Here is a 21978-nt window from a genome sequence, read left to right as displayed (position 1 = left end):
AAAACTATTGTGTCTTCTAGTGAAGTAAAAAATATTGTATTTTCTAGATGAACAGTGGTGGGGGAGAGGGGAAAAGATGAGTCAATAAACTCCTGAGAATGAGCCTATTGACACAAACTGTCTACTGCTAATACCTGTATCAATAGCTGTATTAATCTGCATCAGTTGTATGACTGACACTGTAAAGCCAGTTTGCATTGTTTACCTTACAAAGCTAATTCATACAGAAAGGACACATTTCTTAAAATACTTATGAAAACATTACTTTGGTCTACAGTATTTGCTAATCCAAATCCTTCTACCGATAAAAAAGCTAGCATGTCAGTTTATGGACTAAGTAACTGCGTCAAAGTAGTCAGCATGTCATTATCAGCTCCCCAGGACTGCATTTACGAATCCTGACTTTACCTGATTGTTGTTGGTTTTCAGTAAAGGTGGTGCTGGCTCATGATGTAGTGGTGAGGAAGCTGAACTGCTGTCACTGTCACTGCCATCACTCAGACTAACCCTATGGAAAAAACAGAGCCAAGAGATTACACCTCCAGACAAAGGGCTGTTAACAGGGGTGAACCGAGCTTGCACTTTGAGGCAGACACCAAGAATGACCCCTCGCTAAGCAAGCCATCATTAATCAAGGTCACGTGGAAGAGAGGCATCTGAGTAGGGCTGCACTCTGAAAGAAGCTCTGCACAGCATGGAGAATAAGGCTGTCTGCCTGCACTTGGCTGAGATGACATGTCTAGTTAACAGCATCTAACATTACAGATACTGTTAAATATTTAGAATATCAAACTGCTTTTCCCAGCATTCCTGAACCTACTCTGTATCTTCGTTCACAGCCACATGGAAGGAGGAAAATTTTTTTAGATATAATTTTCTGCTCTTCTACAAGCTTTCTAAACAGCTGTATTTCTCACTTGGACAGGTGTTTCACTGAAAAGTTCCATGTTTGTTGTCACAAATAACAGTCTTTTGCCTAGGTAAAATTTTAAAACTTAGTATCTCGGGAAAGGCCACATGAAAAAGCTCAGTTCCTTGCCAGTCTCATCATTCATTTAGTTAGGAACAACAAGGAATATTTAACTGTTGGAAGAAAAAAGAATAATTATTTGGGATAAAAAGAAGGTAGAGAAAAATTAGCCTTAAGGTTTTACTAAAAAAAAAGAAACAAAATCTCCACAATTAAGAGCAAGTTGAGCTTCAGACAATCCTTTATACAACCACTGTCATGAACAAATTCTCAAACTGCTAGTCATTTTAGTCTTTTTTTCCTTGATGCCAGCTGCTAAAGTATACCAGGGAAAAAGCTCACATTTATTAATGTTTTCCTATTACATTCCCATTTAAGCAGTAGCTGACACTGGTACTCAGGTGCTGCACACTCACAGCAAAAGCCTGTGGATCAGATAAAGAACCTACTATGAAAAGGTTCAAGAGAGACTAGCTTCGGATTTTCCGTAACCTGCAACAACATTCAGATGGAGCGTAAAGTTGCCCGAAGGAGGGATGAACACTCTCTTCAGGTTGCAGCTAGGATGCAGAAGCTTTTTTAAAAAAGTAATTTCTGTGATAGATGCTTGCTTTGCCTTCTGCCTGCACTTTTACACATTAACTATTGCACGTAGTGCAGAAATTACTTGAAATTCAAATTTAATTGATTTTGATCCAATTTAACAGCTTAATCTAAAACTGGTAAGCAAAGAGATCCTGAAAATGAGACGCTACGTAGAAAATAGCTCATCTGGCAATTGAAGGATTTAATTCTATCTCATTTATGCCAAACAGCAATTATGACTACTCCCCTGAAGTCACAATGGCATGAAATCAAGGGAAGTCGAAGGAAGATCTTCACAGCCATATGGATTAGTATAGAAATAGTTTGTATTGGAAATGGCTAATTCTCTTAGTTTTTAGAAAAGGCACTTTTACCTTCATCTGCTTTAAAAGGAGAGTCTGAATTCTCCGCCCATGTGCTACTCAGCGCTCTTTGAGAACATCAGACCTCACCTCATTACTAACATGCACAACATCCTGGCCACCCAGCTACTTGACATCATAAGACAAGACGCTCACCTGCGACTTCTGTTTCCTCCTCGTGTATTTACAGGTCGTTCCAACTCAGAATCATTATTCTTCTCTGCTTCATCTGATTCATCTTCATTATCATCTGAATGCAGATCTTTCATTACAGACCTCAAGGGACCTGAAACAACACGGACAATAAAATACACAAATGAAGTTCACTTTGTAGTGTTCCAGGCAATTCACCCTGTTTCGTCTAAAAAAACCCCCAAAAGACAGAAAACTACCCTTCCCACACTGTGTTGGGAGGGAAGCATCTTAAACATTAAACAAATGAAGCAATGCACTGGTGCCTTGTGCTGCAGGGACTTATTCATGAATTGTTTACTCACACAAGCAACACAGTCAGCTTCAGTAGACTTACGCATGACAGTAAAGTGACTCCTAGGTTCAAGTGTTTGTATGATTGGGCCCCCTGGACCACAGCTGAAGTAAGTAAAAGACTGTCATGCCAGGAGAAATTGACTATTACTTTATTATTATATTATGCAACATTGTTTTGCATTGCTGGGTTTTAGCATTTTTTGCTTTCTCAAAGGTATTACATGCGATTAAAGATCTACAGGGACATACTGATCAGTAATAGTACACTGGGACACGGTTTAGGGGCAGCCTTGGCAGTGTTAGGTTTACGGTTGGACTCAATAACTTTAAGGGTCTTTTCCAACATAAATGATTCTGCGATTCTATGACTGTTAGGTTAATGCACGTACTGCGAAGCAGAATCTAAAAAATCATTCTGATGAACATATTCTGGCCAAGGCAGCCTTTGCCTTCCTGGTTTTTATATATTTAGCTTTAGCTGGTGCCTTTATTTCAGGGTCTATTTCAAGTCAAGTAAGTGCTTTGCCAATGTTCATATGTAAAAAGTGCATCAGTCCCGTGTAACACCATGCTATCGCTTTTTTGAATTAACAGAAGGTACAGAGCTTGACTTGCTCATAGAACTGCATTAAACTCAGTTTGGGATTTTGGTTTTATTTTACTCTGCTGTAAAAGTCAGTTACAGAAAGAGGTGTATGCTTAACGTATCTGGGAAATGTAAAACTACAGCTGCTTGAAATAAGAACAAGAAAATGCAGTCTAGAAGCGGGGAGGAAGCGAGACTGATGCCACAGGGCATTTAACTCTGAACTAAAGCCCATCTGAGACATGAAGCAGCAAGTGAAAGCCACAGTAATGCCTGCAGGATTAGTAAGTACTATTAGGATTCTGTAATTCCTTCACCCAGGCAACAATGAATACCAACGTGACTCAAGTGAGCCTCACAGTGTTCTTCAAATGGAGATGAAGCTTGCAGCTCTCTACTTGCTAATGGGAAAACAGTCAAAGAGTATCATCCCTGGTCACTGCCAGAAGATAAGATAGACCTCTGTCTGTCAGGGTCATACTCCTAACAGGGCAAATGCTCCCTTCAGGGGAGGAATGGCTTTATGGGTTATTCCAGACCTATCAAGGCTCAGGTTACAGGCATTTTGACTAGTTTTGTGTGAGTGACTTCAAAGCCAATGGTGAGAATTATTTACCACTAAAAGTGCACTACAACTTTCATACATTGGTGGTTTGGGCAGGTTCAGATCAATGGTTTCTTTTTGTTTTCACATCCCATAGTTGGCTAGGAAGAAGACCAGATGGTGCTGATGGGCAGATCCCTCACAGACCCGACACTTGAACCATTGACAAGGGCAGGGGACTTATACTGAAGTGCTTCTTGTCCACACCACCACCATGGAACGAATTGCCATAAAGGATTAGAAAAGAGAATTAAATTATAAATATACAAACATATCTCTATGTTTCAAGAGAGATAAAAGGGTAGAACACAAAGGTACTTCCACAGGCTAGGCTTAGCCAAGAGAAGCTACTTTCCTTACACCTTACTGGGCAAAGACACTAACAATCACCATCGAAGTCCTACTGAAGAGGGTAATCTTTGCACTGAGAGCAGATGAATCTCACTCCACTCTGTAGGCCAAAGCCAGCTTCTGAGAACATGTCCGTCTCCTTTCCACAATGTACAGGAGGAAGAATATGATAGAAAAAACTTGGTAAAGGACAGGTGAAATGAAAGCATCATCACGCTCTTGATGGTAAAGAGAAGAAAAGATCAGTAGAAGGAAACATAAAATAATCAACTGAAACCTAATTTTGTAATGAAACTTAGTATGACATATAAATAGCTGATCTTGCATAGAACACCAGCACTTTACAACGCAGAAACTGGTATCTATGCTCACAGGTCACCTAAAACATCAGTCCTTGATTTTATTTTTAAATAGAACCAGAAGGAAAATCAGCACACATTCCTCATGATTCCTACACAGCCTACTCTTTCAAGCTTAAGCTAATTCATTATTCTTGCCTATGTCTTTTTTCAAGCACAGCACAGGGGAATTTTATCCCCTGATATTTCATTGCTGTGTTCTGGGACAAGCAGATAGTCCTGTCTCAAGTTGCCACCAGGCTTATTCCTCTTCTTGGAGAAAAATTAACTTGGACTCTTGGGAGTTACATACACCACTGACAGACCCAAAGGCACTGAACAACCTGCCATACAGACAAGTTTTCACTTAATGTAGGACTATGCCTGCAACTCTACATAGGCATTTTGTATCCAGCTGGGTAATTTTTTCAGTGGACTTTCCTAAAAATCAGCAACACATTAATTTCTAGGTCTTTTTTTTTTTTTAGCACTCATAGTGATGTCACTGTTAAGCTTCTGCTCCTTGCTAACACTTAATTCAGAATTTCATTACAACCTTTTTAAGGGTTTGAGAAGTTATCTCCTAAAGGATCAGAATATTTAAGGCCAAGAGCAAGTACTCTTGGTAAGGAAACAGAAGTATCAGAGTAGGCCCCAAGGGCCAAAGCACTTGAAGGAACTTTGGTTAGCCCACTGCTTAAAAGGAGGTGAAAAAAGTTCATGCTGCAGTTTACTTGACACTTGAACGAGCACTGGAGTTTGAACACAAGAGAAAAAGAGCAATGGCCCTGGCAGGTAACCTCTCCATAGGGAAAAAAGCATGGGTTCTGACCAGAACACACCACACGGTCTGAACACACCACAGTATGCCTCACACTTCCTCCCTTTGATACACAAATGCACAGCCTGAGCAATGAACACATTTAGTTAACTGGACCTCCCAGAAAGAAGCAGTAATCACTATTCACTGTGGCAAGAAAGAGGAGACATATAATGCTTGCACTTAAAAGTTGTTCACATCAGAGGAAAAATGATCCACCTATTCTTGAGAAGGGTCTGCGATACATCTTGTACATGAACCAGAAGAAATGGATGGATCCAGTCTGCCCAGAAAAACATACTAAGTCAACAGGTTTTTTGCTCAACATAAGGTAACAGATACAGGAATGTGTAACCAAATCTTATGGCTTGTAACAGGCAGTTCACAGCATTAATGAATTTTATATGAGAACAAAAATGGGGTTTCAGCAAGAAGGGGTTCTTTTTAGCCGTAGGCAAAAATCTAATGCCTGAAGCCAGTCATCAACCACATTTCACTTCACCTCTTGCCTTCTTTCATCTGGAGTAACAGCGCCAGAACACATTAGAAAATTAGTACCAGTCACCTACAGGAAGGCAGCATGACAGATTGCATCATGTGTAGATCTATTTAAAAACAAACTGCCTGCCTCAGGCACTAATGTATTTTCATAACCTTAAATCAAGTCTACCTTTGAGGAATATAAATGGATAAAACAAATGCAATTTTAATTAGTCAAAAGCTGCTTTTTTAATGCTCCTGATCCAAAGAACAAAAAAAATGCTGATTAAGAATGTATCAGTTGTACAATCTTATAAACCCAGGTAAAAAAGCCAAATGGGAACTAAGTAATAGCTCACGTAGAATGAATTTCAACTTCTTTATAGAAAACTTGCCTTGGCAAGTTGTCTGGGAAGAAAAACACACTACTGAATTCCAAGTACACAGTAATTATTAGCCAGAAAACCAAAATGCAAACTTAAAAGTCTGACCATCATCATCTCCTGCCATGTATCTAAAGTAAATACCGTATGCTCTTAAATCTTCCCGATATTATGGGAAGATCACAGCCCTTTGAAACAGTACACATGCACACATCTTTGGGCTTCCCATGGGAAGCCACACCTTCCTGAGGAGGGCTTCAGATGGAGCCAGGTGCCATGCTACCTAGCCCTGGAAAAGAACTTCAGAAACAGAAGCTCCTTTGAGTTTAGCATCTGTTAAGTGACTGACATGTAGTTAGTGCTTCAAAACAAATACCCTTCACACCCTTTTCTCAGAAACACATTTCCTCCCCTTTTATTTTGTCCTGACAGCCACATCTGAAAACAACCAGAGAAAAAGTCTTTAAAGCAAAACTGTGGTCAGTTCAGGCTGTGAAAGGCAGCAGAAAAGCCGTAATGAGACACCACCAGTTCTGTTTTTCTTCACTCCTTCATTTCACGCATTCACTTTAAGTTTCTTTTCCTTTTCTGGTACCTTGTTGTCTGCTGTTTTGAGATGGTGTAAAACTGGAACTGGAACTGGAGCTGGAACTTGCAGGACTGGGCTGTTCAGATTTAAAAGGAAAAAAAAAAAAGAAAATTAATATAGTCAGAAACATTTTTGCCTAAAACTCTTAATATTCGCTACTGCCTAAGGCATGCTGTCACGAAAAAAGAACTGTGGAACACAATAATACTCAAAGATCTTTATTTCAGGTGTCAGTGAGGCAAACATTGTGGAAATTGCTATGCACTCAACATACGTACACACTACTACATCATACACATTCTTTACTACAGCCAATATCCTAACGAGAAGTTCTCAATATCTTGTTTGAAAGGCTGCACATGATTGCCTAAATGAGCTCATAATAGATCTAAGGCTCCTGCGTCCTTGTCATAACGTAGTTGCAACATTTCCAATTTAGTAATGATGTAGTAGAATCAAAAACCAGAATACCACCTGAGCCGACCACACTAAATGCCAGAAAAACTAGTCAGTTTTCTTTCTTCTTCCTTAGAAAGTAAGTTTAAAAGACGAGGATTCATAATAAACTTTTCTGCTGTTACTGGATTTGTCCTCATTCCAACACTTTCCATATGTGTAAAGACCCTACAGATGGTAATAGTGATTGAACAAGAAAGATTGCCTTGTTAGACAATTATCTGAAACCCACAGATTACAAAAGACAACTACAATTTTAAAACAGAATTGTTTAAATCAGTTTACATTATTTAACAGACAGTTCTAAATTATGTTTTTCCACTGTGGTTTAAAATGTATAAATTTCTCTCTAAAAGTATATAAAATTACAGAGAAAGGCTTATTACTTAATCTAAAAATTCTGTATAATTTTTCTCATAGTGGTTAGGGCTTATGAGGGTTGTACTGAGAAGTCTTGCTTCCTGCTGACATGCTGCATGTCCCCATATACTCTTTTGCTGTTTCTTAGGCTTGAAGTGCATGGGTGTCGGTACGTACTTGCACCTACCGACATCTGTAGATATGAGGAAAAGAACAAATCTGGTATGTGGGCACAGCAGACGCTAACAGAGAATATCAAACAAGAAAGGAGCGATCATACAGAAGGAATGGTGACAATCAGGTTAGGAAGTAAGAATCTAAAAATCTACTATTGAAAAGAAAACTTGCTTGCACTTTAAACTTTATACAACTGTGTTATAGTGAAGTGTTATCCAGGCTAACGGAAGTTTTCTGACTCTCCTTGCCTGTATGATATCCCTCATGATTAAGTTAGAAGCAAACTGCTCTCAAAAATAACTGCAGTACTATCCAGTCACTTTAAAACTCAGTTTTCATGCACACAGGCTACCTAAGCCGAACCGTTACTTTTTGTCCATAAATCAACCTATTGTTGCCTTTTGTAAGGAGTAGGCAGATTTACAGCCTTTCATCGCCTTTTCTCACAATGAGACACACCTACTTGGGCAACAGAATGCTTGAGAAAAACACTATTAACATCTGCTCTCCTCAAATCAATACCAGCTCCAGTCCTCACAGTCAAAATACGAACTCCGGACCTGACTGTATGGATATATACAGCTTGTATACAGGTGAATCAACCCTGTGCACGAAAACCCAACCCAACCAGCACCACAAGCCGTTTCTGAGTACCAAGACAGATTCTTACATGGTTCACAGCATCAGACCTTTTTGGAAGACATTGCAGCACCACTTGACAGTGCTCCAAAAATCAAGTAATTTTGGAAAAAAAAATATTTTTTTCACTGTCTGAACTTCTGCAAAACCATACAAGATTTTTAGCTGTAAAGTAAGTATGATAACTGATACTGTGAAGTCAGTCAAGGAAAAAAAAACCTAACACTTGATTTGAAGATTTAGAAGGCAGGCATTATTTATTACAGTGCTTGGAGCATGGGGTAATGTCTCCTCCAAGCATGCTCACCAATTTACTCGAGGGTACACATTATATACAGTAGAGTACTTGCACATTCATAGTGTATTACATATGCATTTTCGTTCACGTTCAGGACTGGTTACAAGTTTCTTGCTTCTAATGCAAACTAGTGTGCACCCTCAGACAGCACTAACAAAATTTTCTATCAACGATACATGGTCCTGAAGCGGGAGTTTGCTCTTTCTTGCAGGGGGTGGGGGGGGGTACTTGAGTGGGAGGTCCAATCTCCCAGTGCCACAATTATCTCTGTCCTACTTTCAACTGATTTTCTGTGGGCTGCAGCACCTTATCAGCTTGTCTCCTCTTGTGGCCAGAACTTCCTCACTTGGAGGCTTCTTTCTGCATGATTCAGATAACAGTGCTCTAATCATTGGGTCTTTGTTTCCTGAGGTCGACTCCGTTGATTAGAAGTCCTTTCATTCACCAGTTTTGATGACTTGAGAGTCAGCTTGGACTAAACTTTGTGCAGTGATTCATTTAATACCAGCAACCTTCCCTTAATAGAATACTTTGACATAAATGTATATACCGTGGTATCTATACAGTGGCATCATAACGCGATACAGACTGCCCCTGATGAAGAACAAGAGTCAATGCAAACTTTAAAGACAGCACCATTCTGAAAACTAATTTAGTCTTCCAGCTTCAGGTTACTCTTAAACATCTGGTTTATCTGTCACTTTTGGCTTCTTGCAACAAATTTACTAGCTGACAACTGGTTTCTGAGTATTTCCATTAACTGTATTTTTCCCTTATTAATTTCAACATGTACTTTTAACTTCTATAAATATAAAATCCATTCCCTTAAAAAAGTAACAAACATTGAAAGACTATCATATTCAGTTTTAAATTCAGTTGAAGAAGTGCTAAAACTGTAGGGAAAAGAAAATACCACACAGATGCGGAGACAGTGATATTTGCCATTATGAAAACGTCACTACTTATTTTTTAACCATTTTTGAAATGAAAAAAGGGAAAAGGCCTGGTCTTGTTCACATTATAATGCATGCAAACACCAGTGAATTCTTCTGTGTCAAAACTTTTTCTCAGCATTAACTAAATGAGACAGGATCGCTAGAAGGAATGGATATGAATACACATAAAGTTTTTACGATATCTTCCTGGTAAAAATTTCACTCTGCTGTAGCAAGTTGAGAAGTCCAGTGAAACAAATTCACACTTTTTTTGAAAAAAGTTCTTAATGCCTCTTGAAACAATTTACATTATTTTCTTAAACAGCCCTATCTGAAAAGTTATTCCAAGAAATACAGATTAGCATAAATGATAAAATTGCTAAGTATCAGAAATTAAACCTAGCTTTTCTGACTTTGAGAAATCTGGGTGAGAGCGCACCCAGAGGAAACAACTGCTTTTAACATAAGAATGAACATTATTAACAGAAAAGACTTGTCTTTTTAGAAGGAATTAAAAATATGTCTTCCATCTATGAATATGGATTAGTGCTGACTGCGCTGATGCTTCTAGTTACGAGAGGCTATCTTTTGTCACTTAAGCAGCGCTTTTTGACAGTTTTGCAGGCTGTTATCCCAAAGACTTAGGTATTTATGGCTTTACTCACTTGGGCTTTCTGCTCTTATCCACTGGTTACTAATCACCAAACAGAATTATTTATTTCTATGGGTCTGAAATTAGCTAAAGGGTGTCCTTCAACAATGAAAGCTTAAGACAGTACCAGCTTCCTTCCTAATAGCTTTTTCCTGTTTTACTCGTTTTCTCTTCCCCCAGACAAGCTAATGAGAGTTTGGGCCCAAACTGTTCATTAGTGCAATGACCCGGTATGATTTATTGCATTCTTAGACAGTCTATTTCATTTTAGTGCTCTCACACCGATGCAAAGGAGACACTGGCTTCTTTATTAGGCCTGGTTGAGGGAATTCTGTGCTTTGAAAAATTTCAGCAAGAAAAGGGAAGTTTCTTTGGCTCAAGTTTTCCCTAAAAAGGCACCTTTTTCACCAGTTCTAAATCACTTGGCTTCTGTCATTTCCAAGCCCTTGTCTGTTACTACAAGTAGTACAACAACTTACTCTTGAGCTGCAAACAATTTTCAGGCAAACTCATCTGTTTATGACACAGGATATAATAGACCTGTTTCTGTAATATCTCATGGTTGAACGGATTCATCTAACGTCTAATAATAACCCTCATCATTTTACGTTCCTAATTTACACTAAAAAATAGAAAACAGTTGTATGTGGGTGACAATGGCTTTTCTCACCTTCCCCTTAATCTTTTTTAAGGGAAGCTTACATATTGTTTCCTGAAATAAAATTTCCGTTGTGTAGTAATATCCCATTTCCCACCAACCAGTGTATAGATTTCCTATTTTTACACACAACAGTCTAAAATTTAAGTTTCCCTATGCCGTACATACTGAAAAGTCTTATCCACTTAAAAGTGCTTATGGCCAAGTATTACTTCCACTTCTGCTTTATCCAAAGTTAGCTTCAGAAGGAGGAGCAACATGCTCCCGCAGGACAAGCTGCCTTTGCTAACAGGACTCCTGTACTTAAAATTTGTACTGCCTCTGAAGCGCCCTGTCACTGACCACCGTCTCAGCATTTAGCAGAGTAATCCAACCCCTCTGTAGCTCAAAGGATGGAACAATCCCACATCTGCCACCACCACAGGGAGACACCATTTGGGTGTCCATGATACCATAAGCTTGAACTGAGCTGCTTGCACCCTGCCCAAATTCTGTATCACCACATCTCCCGTCACGCTGCTACATTAGCAACTAACCTCCAAGGCAGGGTTAAAACTGTTCCTTTTTAACCATTCACAAAGGTTGGCTTGCAAACTGCAAGCTCACAGGGAGGATGGAAGAACGGGATAGAGAGTGGGAAGTGGAATTCATCATTTTCTTATAGAAATGGAAGTATTTATTCATAACATTTACAACATTTAAGGAACTAAACAATTCTTTAGAGAGGTAATCTAAGGATCTGTAAACTTTAAACAGCAAATCCAAGATTATTGATTTTTGAGAGAAGGCAGAGACAGCCATTTGCAGAGAATGTGACCTAAGGTACTGATACAATTAACTGCCTTAATTACTATAATTTCAAACAAAAATACCAAATTGCTGATGGAGATGAGGTTATTTGTTAATTAAGTTGACTCTGTACCTGCTACCTGAGCAAGTCCATGGGCCCTGATGGGATGCACCCATGAGGGCTGAGGGAGCTGGCAGATGTCACTGTAAGGCCACTCTTGATCATCTTTGGCTGATCACAGGGACTGGACGAAGTGCCCTAACATTGGAATATCACTCCAGAATATCACTCCTGTTTTCAAGAAGGGCAAGAAGGAAGATCCAGAGTACTATAGGCTGGTCAGCCTCACCTCAGTCCCTGGGAAGGTGATGGAGCAGCTAATCATGGAAACCATTTCCAGACACTTAAGGATGCAAAAATCATCAGGACCAGTCACAGCATGGCTCCACCAAGAGGAAGTCACGACTGACCAACTTGATACACTTCTGTGACGAAATGACTGGCCTGATAGATGAAGGGAGAGCAGTGGATTCTGTCTACCCAGACTTCAGTAAGGTCTTTGACACTGTCTTCCCTAAGATCCTCATCGACAAGCCGTTCATGTATGGGCTGGATGAGCAGACAGTGATGGGGACTAAAAACTGGACAAATGGCCAGACCCAGAGGTTTGTGATCAGTGGTGCAAAGTCTATCTGGAGGTCAGTAGCTAGCAATATACCCCAGGGGTCAATACTGGGTCCAGTCCTGTTTAACATCTTCATTAATGATCTGGATGATGGGCCAGAGTGTGCTCTCAGCAAGTTTGCTGATTACACAGAACTGGAGGAGTGCCTGATGTGTCAGAGGGTCATTCTGCCACCCAGAGGGACCCTGACAGATGGACAGAATGGGCCAAACAGGAACTTCATGAAGTTCAACAAGAAGCGTGAAGTCCTGTACCTATGGAAGAACCGTCCCATGCACCAACATATTCTGGGGCCCACTGAGCTGGAAAGCAGCTTGGCAGAAAAGGACATGGGGGTCCTGGATCTAGGGATCCTCATAGATCTTGTCAACGTATATTAATCTGAAAGGAAGGTGCAAAGAGGGTGTGAAGGGGACAGAGCCAGGCTCTTCTCAGTAGTACCCAGTGACAGGACAAGATGCAATAGGTACAAACAGAAACACAGGAGGTTTCCTCTGAACATCAGATGACACTTTTTTCCTGTGAGGGTGACCAAGCACTGGCACAGGTTGCCCAGCGAGGTTGTGGAGTCTCTTTACAGGTATTTTTAAAAGTCTAGATGTGATCCTAGGCAACCACTCTAAGTGGCCCTGGGTGAGCAGGGAATTTGGACCAGATAACCGTCAGATGTCCCTTTTAACCTCAAGCAGTCTGTGATTCTATGAATCTGAAACACATCCTTCGTTTAACAATTAGAATCCAGAAAAGACCTTAAGACAAATATTGCAGCTGTTTTGTCTGAACAATTGCACTGGATGAAGCAGGATTTGTGTTTCTTTAGAGACTGTCCTACTGACACATGTATCTACTTTTGAAAGAAAATTCTTTCCTTCTATATTGATGTACATATTTTGTCTTAGCTTTATAAAAAAAACCAACTGAGACACTGCTAACATAAAAACTCAGAAATAATCTAGTATAAGACTTAGAGTCATGCACAGGAGTCTGAGCTAACACATGTGGATAAACAATTCATTGCACAATAGAGTTGAAAGATGAAGCACTAGTGAAGGCTGCTGCCTGCAGGAATATTTTTGCTGAAGAAGAAACCTTACTGGTAAGAGTAGAAGACACACAGGCAAAGAACTACAAGTGATAATATGATGGTTTCTCATGTAGAGCAGCTGAATACTACAGTTCCAATAGATTTCATGCCTACAAAATAATGAGTAAACTAAATGTAAAATAAACTAAAAAGCTGCATGTTCATGAGAGTATGAACATGGTCCTTAAGAAACTGAAAGAGGCAAACTGCAAACTGAGGAAGTTCTTGTCAGATAACCATGAAAACTCTGTTCTGAATATGTAGGTAATGTTGGCAAATACAGGATTATATAAAGTTCTAGGCTTTTCAAACCTGGCCCTAAAAATTGCATTATCTGGACCATATTTTCCCAGAAGTGTGTGAAAAGGCATCAATATTTGTAAGAATTAATAAAGTACATGCAGCATAATGTGGGGAAGTCTGAATTACATTTAAAAAAACCCCAACAACATCAAAATGGGGTCCACTGATGAAAGATGAAGATATCCTAAATAAATCACTTGTGTTGTGTTTCAACCCCAGCCAGCAACTAAGTACCACGCAGCTGCTCGCTCACTCCCCACCCTGGTGGGATGGGGAGGAGGGTAAAAAGTGAAATGTGAAAAGGGTAAAACCCATGGGTTGACAGAAGAACAGTTTAATAATTAAAAGAAAAATAGTAACAACAACAACAAAAATAATAATAATGAAGAGGAGAGAGGGAGAGAAAAATAAAACCCAAGGGAAAACAAAGAAGTGACACACAACACAACCGCTCACCACCCGCTGACCGATGCCCAGCCAGTCCCCCAGCAGCGATTGGCAGCCCTAGGCCAACTCCCCCCACTTGATGTACTGACTGTGACATTCTATGGCACGGAATGCCCCTTTGGCTAGTTGGGGTCAGCTGTCCTGGCTGTGTCCCCCCCCCGGCTTCTTGTGCACCTGCTCACGGGCAGAGTGTGGGAGACTGGAATGTCCTTGACTTAGAATAAGCAATAGTGAGCAACAACTAAAAAATCAGTGTATTAGCAACACTATTTCATACTAAATCAAAACCACAGCACTGCAGCAGCTACTAGGAAGAAAATTAACTCTATCCCAGTTGAAACTAGGACAACTTGTTTGAAGAATATTGCTTATCTGGCAAGCTCAGTGGCATGAAAGCCCTGTGACAAGAGAATAGCGTCACTCTGCTCTGGTAAGACCGGAAAGCCCAAATTAAGCTGACAAGCAACACTCAGATACTGATTTTCTGGGACTTCAACTTCACAATTTTTAAACTTTGCCTTTGAGAACCTTCATACATTCTATACACAAAGCTCCGATAAGCCAACAAAGGAGAAATGTGTTTTAGAAAGGAAGTCAAATTCTCAATTTTAGTGCTAGTTACAAACTCGAAAATTCAGCCTAGGTATTAAAGCCAGTGTGAGAGTTTCATGCAACTAACCTACATTTTCTGCTCTAATGGAACTATCAGCAATGGTAGAAGGTAGGTGGTAGCTATTCTGGCCAGCCCTGACAGGTGCTGTATCAAAAGCCAACACTTCCCAATTCTCCTCTTATGCCCTGTTTTCTCTCCTGCGTGCCCTGCTTCACATGTCAGCACTGAGAAGGGCAGATGTTGATGCAGTCCCAGTTTCTGAAACTGAACTGACAATTTGCTGTCACTTTTTGTGCAGTAAGCAGGTTCTTCACCTAAATTCTCCCAGATCTGAGGTCCTGATGTTAGGAATTCATGCACTTCTATTAGCAAGGAAGCAACCGCAGAACCACCTCAGTACATGTAGAATGTTTTTTATGCATGTTATCCTTGCACTACATTTCCACATCATTAGAGATCTGATCTTCCCAGCAGGTACTCATGGACTTTGCAAATTCAATGAAGTTCCTCTCTTTTCTTCTATAGCTCAGACTCTGTACAGCACCCCCAGCATGACCCTACACTAAACCTTTACTATGCAGAAGTCTTGTCAAGGTCATACACATAAAGTAAACACAGATGTAAATACAGGAAAAACAAAAGCTTTTCTTCTGAAGTGCTGCTTCAGAGTCTCTATGCACTGTCTTTGCTACTGCAGACTGCTGGCTCCTGCACCCCCATGTCAGAAAAAAAACCTGCATCCAAAATTTCACTGTTAACTAGAGAGATCTAGTGCAGCTCTTACATGCCATCTCTGTTGGCCTCTGTCAGCTTCACAGCAAGCCTCATTGTATTTACTTAACTCCTGGGATTAAATGATTATGTGAAAATCTCAGCTTTCATTTATGTACATTCCAGTTTCAGTGAAAAGTTACACAGAGAAAAATACAAAAAGCTACTGATACAGTAACATACAGGTAACTGAAGTTATTGAAAATATTGGGTACTTATTTTCATTATTTAAAATGCTGGCTAAACTATGATCTCATGTACTACAACCCTGATCAATCTTGAGTTTTACAGTGTTCAAAGGATCAAAAAGGCTGCATATGGCACAAATAAATGAAGCTGAACCATCGCACCTACAAACTGTTTTATTTAGCTAAAATTGTAACTTAGGAAAATTTTATTTAGTCCCAACAGTCCTCTGCTAAAGCAAATTTAGATCACTGAGAATACCAAGAGTGACTTTTTCCTTTTGCCTTGAACCCGAGAAACTCTGCAACTGAACTGTTATTATCCAGAATATTCAGACCATGGCTATTTGCTTGATATTCCTGCTCACTTGTGATATTTCACTCTCCTTGTGGAAGATGCAATGCAATAATCACTGTCTTGAAACTAGGTCCTCTTCATCCATAGAATAAAGTTAGAATGTATTAAATAAATCGTGTTAAAGAAGCATGGGCAATGGAAAAAGATTATTCATACAATGAAAGACACTAGAATTACCACAGTCTTTATCTACTCTTTTCTTGTCATGGTTTAAACCATTACACTTTTGTGGTTGATAATTTGAAACATTAAAAACACACGGGGTTAGACTTTTATGTAATGTCCTTCCACTATTTAACACATAAAATTACCTCACACAAAGCAGCAACGTTACTTGATTTACTTCTGTCCTACCCACAACTGATCACCAACAATGATATTTAAGGGCATAAATTTTGCAATGGTTTTCTGAACAGCATAATCAATGTTGAGGCCACCGGTCCAGCTACTGCTGCCCTGGTTCCCGTTATCCCCAGATATGTGAGTAATCTCTCCTTGGGACATTTGGGCACCAATAGAGCTGACCGTTAACCTCAGCTACAAAACACAGCTCTTCTGGTGATGAAGTATACATTATCAATCCCTTTTTAACATTCTCCTCTTACTCTGAGGCAATGATACAAGTCTTGTGGATATTTAAACAGATTCAGACATGTTCAAATAGCTCCATTTATCTGTATCTTCTAACTTTGCTGTCTGAAACATTAATTCCTACAACACAGAACATAGTTTCCTTCACTTTTGTCAGGTGGCTTGCAGCACAGTTGGTACACAGTAAGCGATTCCTTCACAGAGGTTCAGACATCCCCGACAAGAACAGGTAACTTGTCCCAAGACAAACTGAAAAACCCTGCATACATGTCCTACAACCAGGCAGCCCTGTCTTGCTGTGCTACACGTGTGCAAGGACTATCATTTCAAATGGGATAAAGTCAGCAATAATTAGCAAATTTCTTGATCCCTTCATAGCCACACAGTCTTACAACAAAGAAGTCTGAACACCAACGCTATACGCACCTACTTGTTTTCAGCCCCTAATGGGAATGCACGGTGTGAAATATTGATGCTTGAAGAGAAGCATTAGAAACCCCACTAATGTACCTGGGGCCAGAGGAAGCACAAACTACACATTTCAGTTGGGCAGAAAAGGATTTCTGTTTTCAACGGAAGATGTAAGCCTGCTTAAAGGCTTTTAATAGAAAACGCTGGGCTTTATAGGAATTACTACCAACACAGCTGAATGTTTTATTCTAAGCTTTTTGGGTTTTTTGTTTCGAGGAAAAAGTGTGAAGAAAATTCCTTTTGCAACATCTTCTTACAAAAACATCAGCTGTACTAAGGTATTGACCAAGTTGAGTAAGACAGCAGTACTGAATGATGACACAGTGAGTTAAATCAAATTCACACCAGCACTTCTTAAAGTTTAAGAGAACGACAGTTTTCTTATTGCTGCTATGGTGATGCAGGACCACCTTCAGCGAACACCCAAACAATTGTTAAAATAAGTTGCAGGTACGAGGCTCTCCCTAAACAGTAGCTGCTGCCTGGCATGCCTTGATTTTGCAGTGAAGGAGTGGAAACTGTTGTCACGAGGGAACAGGCAATCACGCAGAGGGCAAGAAAGAGCACCGCTGGATTACACCTACCTTCACTCATTCTCTGTACCAGGGTAACACATGCACTTCGGTAGTGGAAGAACAGTGACACACAGGCACTATCACCCTTGAGTTTGGGGCAGGCACATGATATTCATCAGGAGCATCTGCTGCCCATCCCAAAAGGGCCCCAGCATCCCCCTATGGTGTGGCATCAAGTGCCAACACCCAGCACAACTCCAGGACTCCACAGCATGGAACGCCGAACAGTAGCCCCTCATCAGCAAGCAATGAATTGTCATTAACTCTACACAGGCACGACACACTCAGTAGCAGTGGGTTCAGGCAGTCTTTATCCTGCCTTGATAAAACTCAGACTGCAGGGGATTACCCTTCAGGGGATTACTCAGTCTTTAAAAAGTAAAAATTAAATTGTGCGCTTATGGTGTGTCCTTGAGAATTCACATCAGTCATCGCTAGATTACAAGCTTCTAAATGGGAAGCGTTACGAAAATTATCTAATTAATTTCATGGGGAGTCTGGCAGCAAACCTTCAAAAGTACATGAGTAAAACATGCCATTTTTGCCAAAGGAAACAACTGCAAGCTTGATGGTTCCACATAAAAAATAAAAGGGCGTAAAAGCCTTGGATAGATCTAACTATTGTAGACATAGTTAACATAGTAGACAACTAACAGGTGTTGGATTTTATTTTAGCTATATGGAGCCATTTATCTGGATCACAACATAATGTATATAAGTAGATAAAGCAACTTCAAAGCAATGAAATCTGTATCAAGAAGATGTCACCTGATCACAATTAAAATAAAATATCCAAGCTTTAGCATTTTGACTGCATTCATCTAAGCCCTGCAAAACTGTCATGACTTTACTGGACCAGGCACAAAGGGGTTTTTTTTGCCACAAAAGAAAGAATGTAATTAAAATATTGGCACTGCGCATACCCAGTTAAAATCCTTACTTTCTGCACGCTACCAGGTGAATAGAATTTTCCAGGGCTGAAATATAGAAAATAAGGCCCCAACCCAAAAAATGCATTTATGCTAACGATGACTTAATCCACACAAGTCGTGCCCACTGAAAGGAATGTAGTCAACACATGTGAATAAAGTAAAATACTGAAGCCTGAACTAGTAGCTTAATAACATAGGATGTTATTTCTGTGGTCAAAACATGACATTGCCTAAAACTGAAAAGAACAACTCAATACCCATGACTTTGCCTCATGAAGGCAGAATTTCCTGACTCTCATGGGATTACATTTGCAACTAACTAATGTATATTTAACCACATCTACATAGTTTCTCCCCACTGCTTTATTTCTAAATCCTATACATTTTTGTAAGGCAGTGGTTCCCTAACACACCATGGTAACAAAAGTATCCCAGTTTAACATCCAAGCTTGCTGCTAGAGGAATCACTCCCTGTCAATCTTGCTGCTTCCGCATCCACCAATGGTTCATCTCACCACACACAGAGCAGCTTAATATGCACCTCTGCTTTTGTGAGCGAAGCCAGAGCGTTTTTGCCTTCATAGTAACAGCTAATAAAAATAGGCTTAGTATAGCAGCTGAATGGTGCCACGCTACAGTAGACGCTGACAGCCACGGAGCATACTTGTGCCTACTACGCTTTCTCTAAGGAGGTCTGATTGTCTTAGGCTGCTGTTTCTCTCTGAGCATGCATCTGGAAGGAAACTCCTTGGACTGTACAGAATCTACATGACCTGCTAATACCCACTCATTTGCAACTACTGAATTACCTCCTTGATACAACAGTACTATAGGCAAACAACCCCACAACAAAAGTGGCTGGCAGGGGTTTATGAGAAGCATTCACATCTGGACTAAAAGTAAACAAATGTAGAAACAACGCATTAAAATATCAAGCAAAAGTAAGGTTTCTAAGAATATGACAGGTTGCAAACCCACGGTACACAGCCTGCAATGAAGGACATCATCAGTATTGATCCTCTTCTGTGTCATTAAAGATCTTAATAGAGTCACAGTTTCACAAAAAAAATTAAGCTTCCTTTTTTTCCTGAGTAACTACATGAAAACTCCACACAGAGCTCTATTTCACTACTGTTATCTCTAACTTTAAATATTATCTGAAGGAGATCTTACTTTGGCTCCCAGCCCTGGCAGAAAGCAGGTTTTTTCATCTAACAAGGGCCTGGAGGTTTTACAAGACCATAGGGGTTTTCAAAATATTCTTCCTCTGTAAGAGTCAAATTAATAGATCATGAGCCAGATCCAAAGTGGCATTTTATGCATTATTTAAAAAAGGTACCCATATTGTAACTATAAGATGGCTTAAGATATGCAAGACGTTATGTACAAACCCATAGCCTATGTGATCACTACTGCATTTTTATTGCTCTGTAATGGACTTCTCAAGCAGCCCAAAAAAGACCCGCTGAAGTACTCCACTTTTAATAACTGAAACTGCTCACCCTAAGCTGTCACAATTTGCTAGCATGCATTTCTGCTTAGTTTGTATTTCTGTAGGCTTCAACGTGCCAAAAGGATGTTACTACTAATAATAACAAGGCTACAATTGCAGGGACATACACAGGCAGAAAGGGTAAAAACAATACATGCTATGTGCAAAATGATCACACCAGGAGCAGAGATTCATCCAACAGAGCCACATGCTTTCTCTAAAAAAATCCACCAACATACCACTGCCACGCACAGCAGTTTTTATGAGTTTTTATTCGGATGTCTGCAACTGGAGATACACTGAGAACATCTGTTAACACCTAAACATCTATGTATCTGCCTGATCTCCTTTATGCCTTTCTGCAGCAGCTTCACTTAGAGCTAGACACTGTTTGTTCCTCCCTACCCAGCCCCGCAAAACTGGTAATAATCAATCAAGAAGTACCAGAGCATCCTTTCTGCAATGGCTCCACAGCTCAGAAGGGCCAGCTCCGGCCATGCAAGATGTCTCGCTCAGATCCGAAACTGTATTTCCCCATCTCACAAACCAGTCTGCAGCTCACACAAATTTTCTGAGAACATCATCGTATTTCATGATCAGACAGGCAGTAAAATTGAAATGTTAATATTTTTTTTAAAATTATTTTTTTTCAATCATGTTGCTGCACTGTCCACACACAGAAAGCAAATAGATGGGAGTCTTCTTATCCTGCCATTGAATTTAACATCAAAATCTTTGGAGTTTTCAAGTGGACTGTGCCAATATTCCTGCACCTCAATAAAACCATAAATCTGACATGCTTTTGCTCCATACACTACTTTATATGCATCATAGCAAAGCTAGTAAAATAATTCCTCAGCCTTTATTTGTAATTTCTAACTGAATATACTACATGTCACTCCTGAATACCCTTGCTAGCTCATCTGACTCTAAAAAGATCACCGCTGTTTTGAACAAGGCTTTCACTAATGCTGAAGTCCAACACATTTTAAATCATGGATGTATTTGGAAAGTGATACTCAAGATAGCAGAGTGAAGAGAATGGGAGACACATTTCACTTGCCAACAGCTCAAAGGCAACAGAAAAACGGAGCTAAACCAAATACAGCAGCTCATCACACTACAGCATATGCCAAGCAGACCACAGAGAAATTACCATACCTGATCTTATTCTTTAAGTCATGCAGGGAAAGGGAACAAGGGCAGGAAGTTTATCACTAAGCGAGGATGTGATTCTTTTTGTTTCCCACAGCAATATTATAAAGATATTTGGAGCTCAAAACAGGGATTGACTGCAGGACATCAGAAGAGTGTCTGGCATTCTGAAACACCCCTGATGTAACAGTACGCTAATCTGGCTGTGTTTAAGTCTTAAACCTGAATTTTAAAGGACAGCTTGTAGGGTGAATTAGCCATTGGAAGACATGCTCTACCACATGAAAAAGAATCCACCTCTCTCAGAGGGTACTAAACCTCTACATCCTGACTTCGTGAAGGTAAAGGCCAGTATTTCAAGTCTGAGTGCCCAGAATCATGTAAAGCATAATGCCAATATTGAGAAGGGTTGAGCTCACCCTGCTTTTCCATCTGAAATTGAAGCCCATTAATTGAAAGGATACACCCCACCTCAATGCACTGAACAGGGGCTGTATCTGAAGAAATGAGGGGAGCAGCAGCATTTCTTTTCTGTAGCACCTCTGTTTAATGATGCTTGTCAGCTTCCTTTACCATGAGGACTTTTCATGATGTCATCCTCAATTTAAAAAACTGAACCCAGCCTTCGAAATCGAGAACTGATGAGGGGACTACCCCTAGCTCTAAAACAGTCTTTGGTGTGCCCAGCAATAGAAAGAAACTCAATTTTGAAGGAAGTTCTAGCTTCTGGTGAATGTTTGCTAAAAGCAGTAAGAGTTCATCCACTGCTATCCAGCTTACTGGACAAATTTCCA

At 40.0% G+C, this 21978-nt stretch overlaps 1 protein-coding gene across 4 annotated transcripts in view; it reads right to left on the bottom strand.

The window, feature by feature from the left end:
- The window catches only part of MLLT3 (MLLT3 super elongation complex subunit), a 138578-nt gene that overhangs the window by 15878 nt on the left and 100722 nt on the right, over positions 1-21978 (bottom strand). For all 4 annotated transcript variants that reach the window (XM_055791183.1, XM_055791184.1, XM_055791186.1 and 1 more), the window contains 3 exons: positions 6564-6633; positions 2074-2203; positions 409-508 (listed from right to left, as the gene is read on the bottom strand). In XM_055791183.1, the coding sequence (XP_055647158.1) occupies positions 409-508; positions 2074-2203; positions 6564-6633 (300 nt within the window). The remainder of the gene's footprint in view (positions 1-408; positions 509-2073; positions 2204-6563; positions 6634-21978) is intronic.

This window comes from Falco peregrinus, chromosome Z, assembly GCF_023634155.1.
Source record: "Falco peregrinus isolate bFalPer1 chromosome Z, bFalPer1.pri, whole genome shotgun sequence".
In the NCBI taxonomy this organism is placed as follows: domain Eukaryota; kingdom Metazoa; phylum Chordata; class Aves; order Falconiformes; family Falconidae; genus Falco; species Falco peregrinus.
The sequence above is the reverse complement of the archived record's forward strand: the minus strand, read 5'-3'. Positions and strand labels throughout refer to the sequence as shown.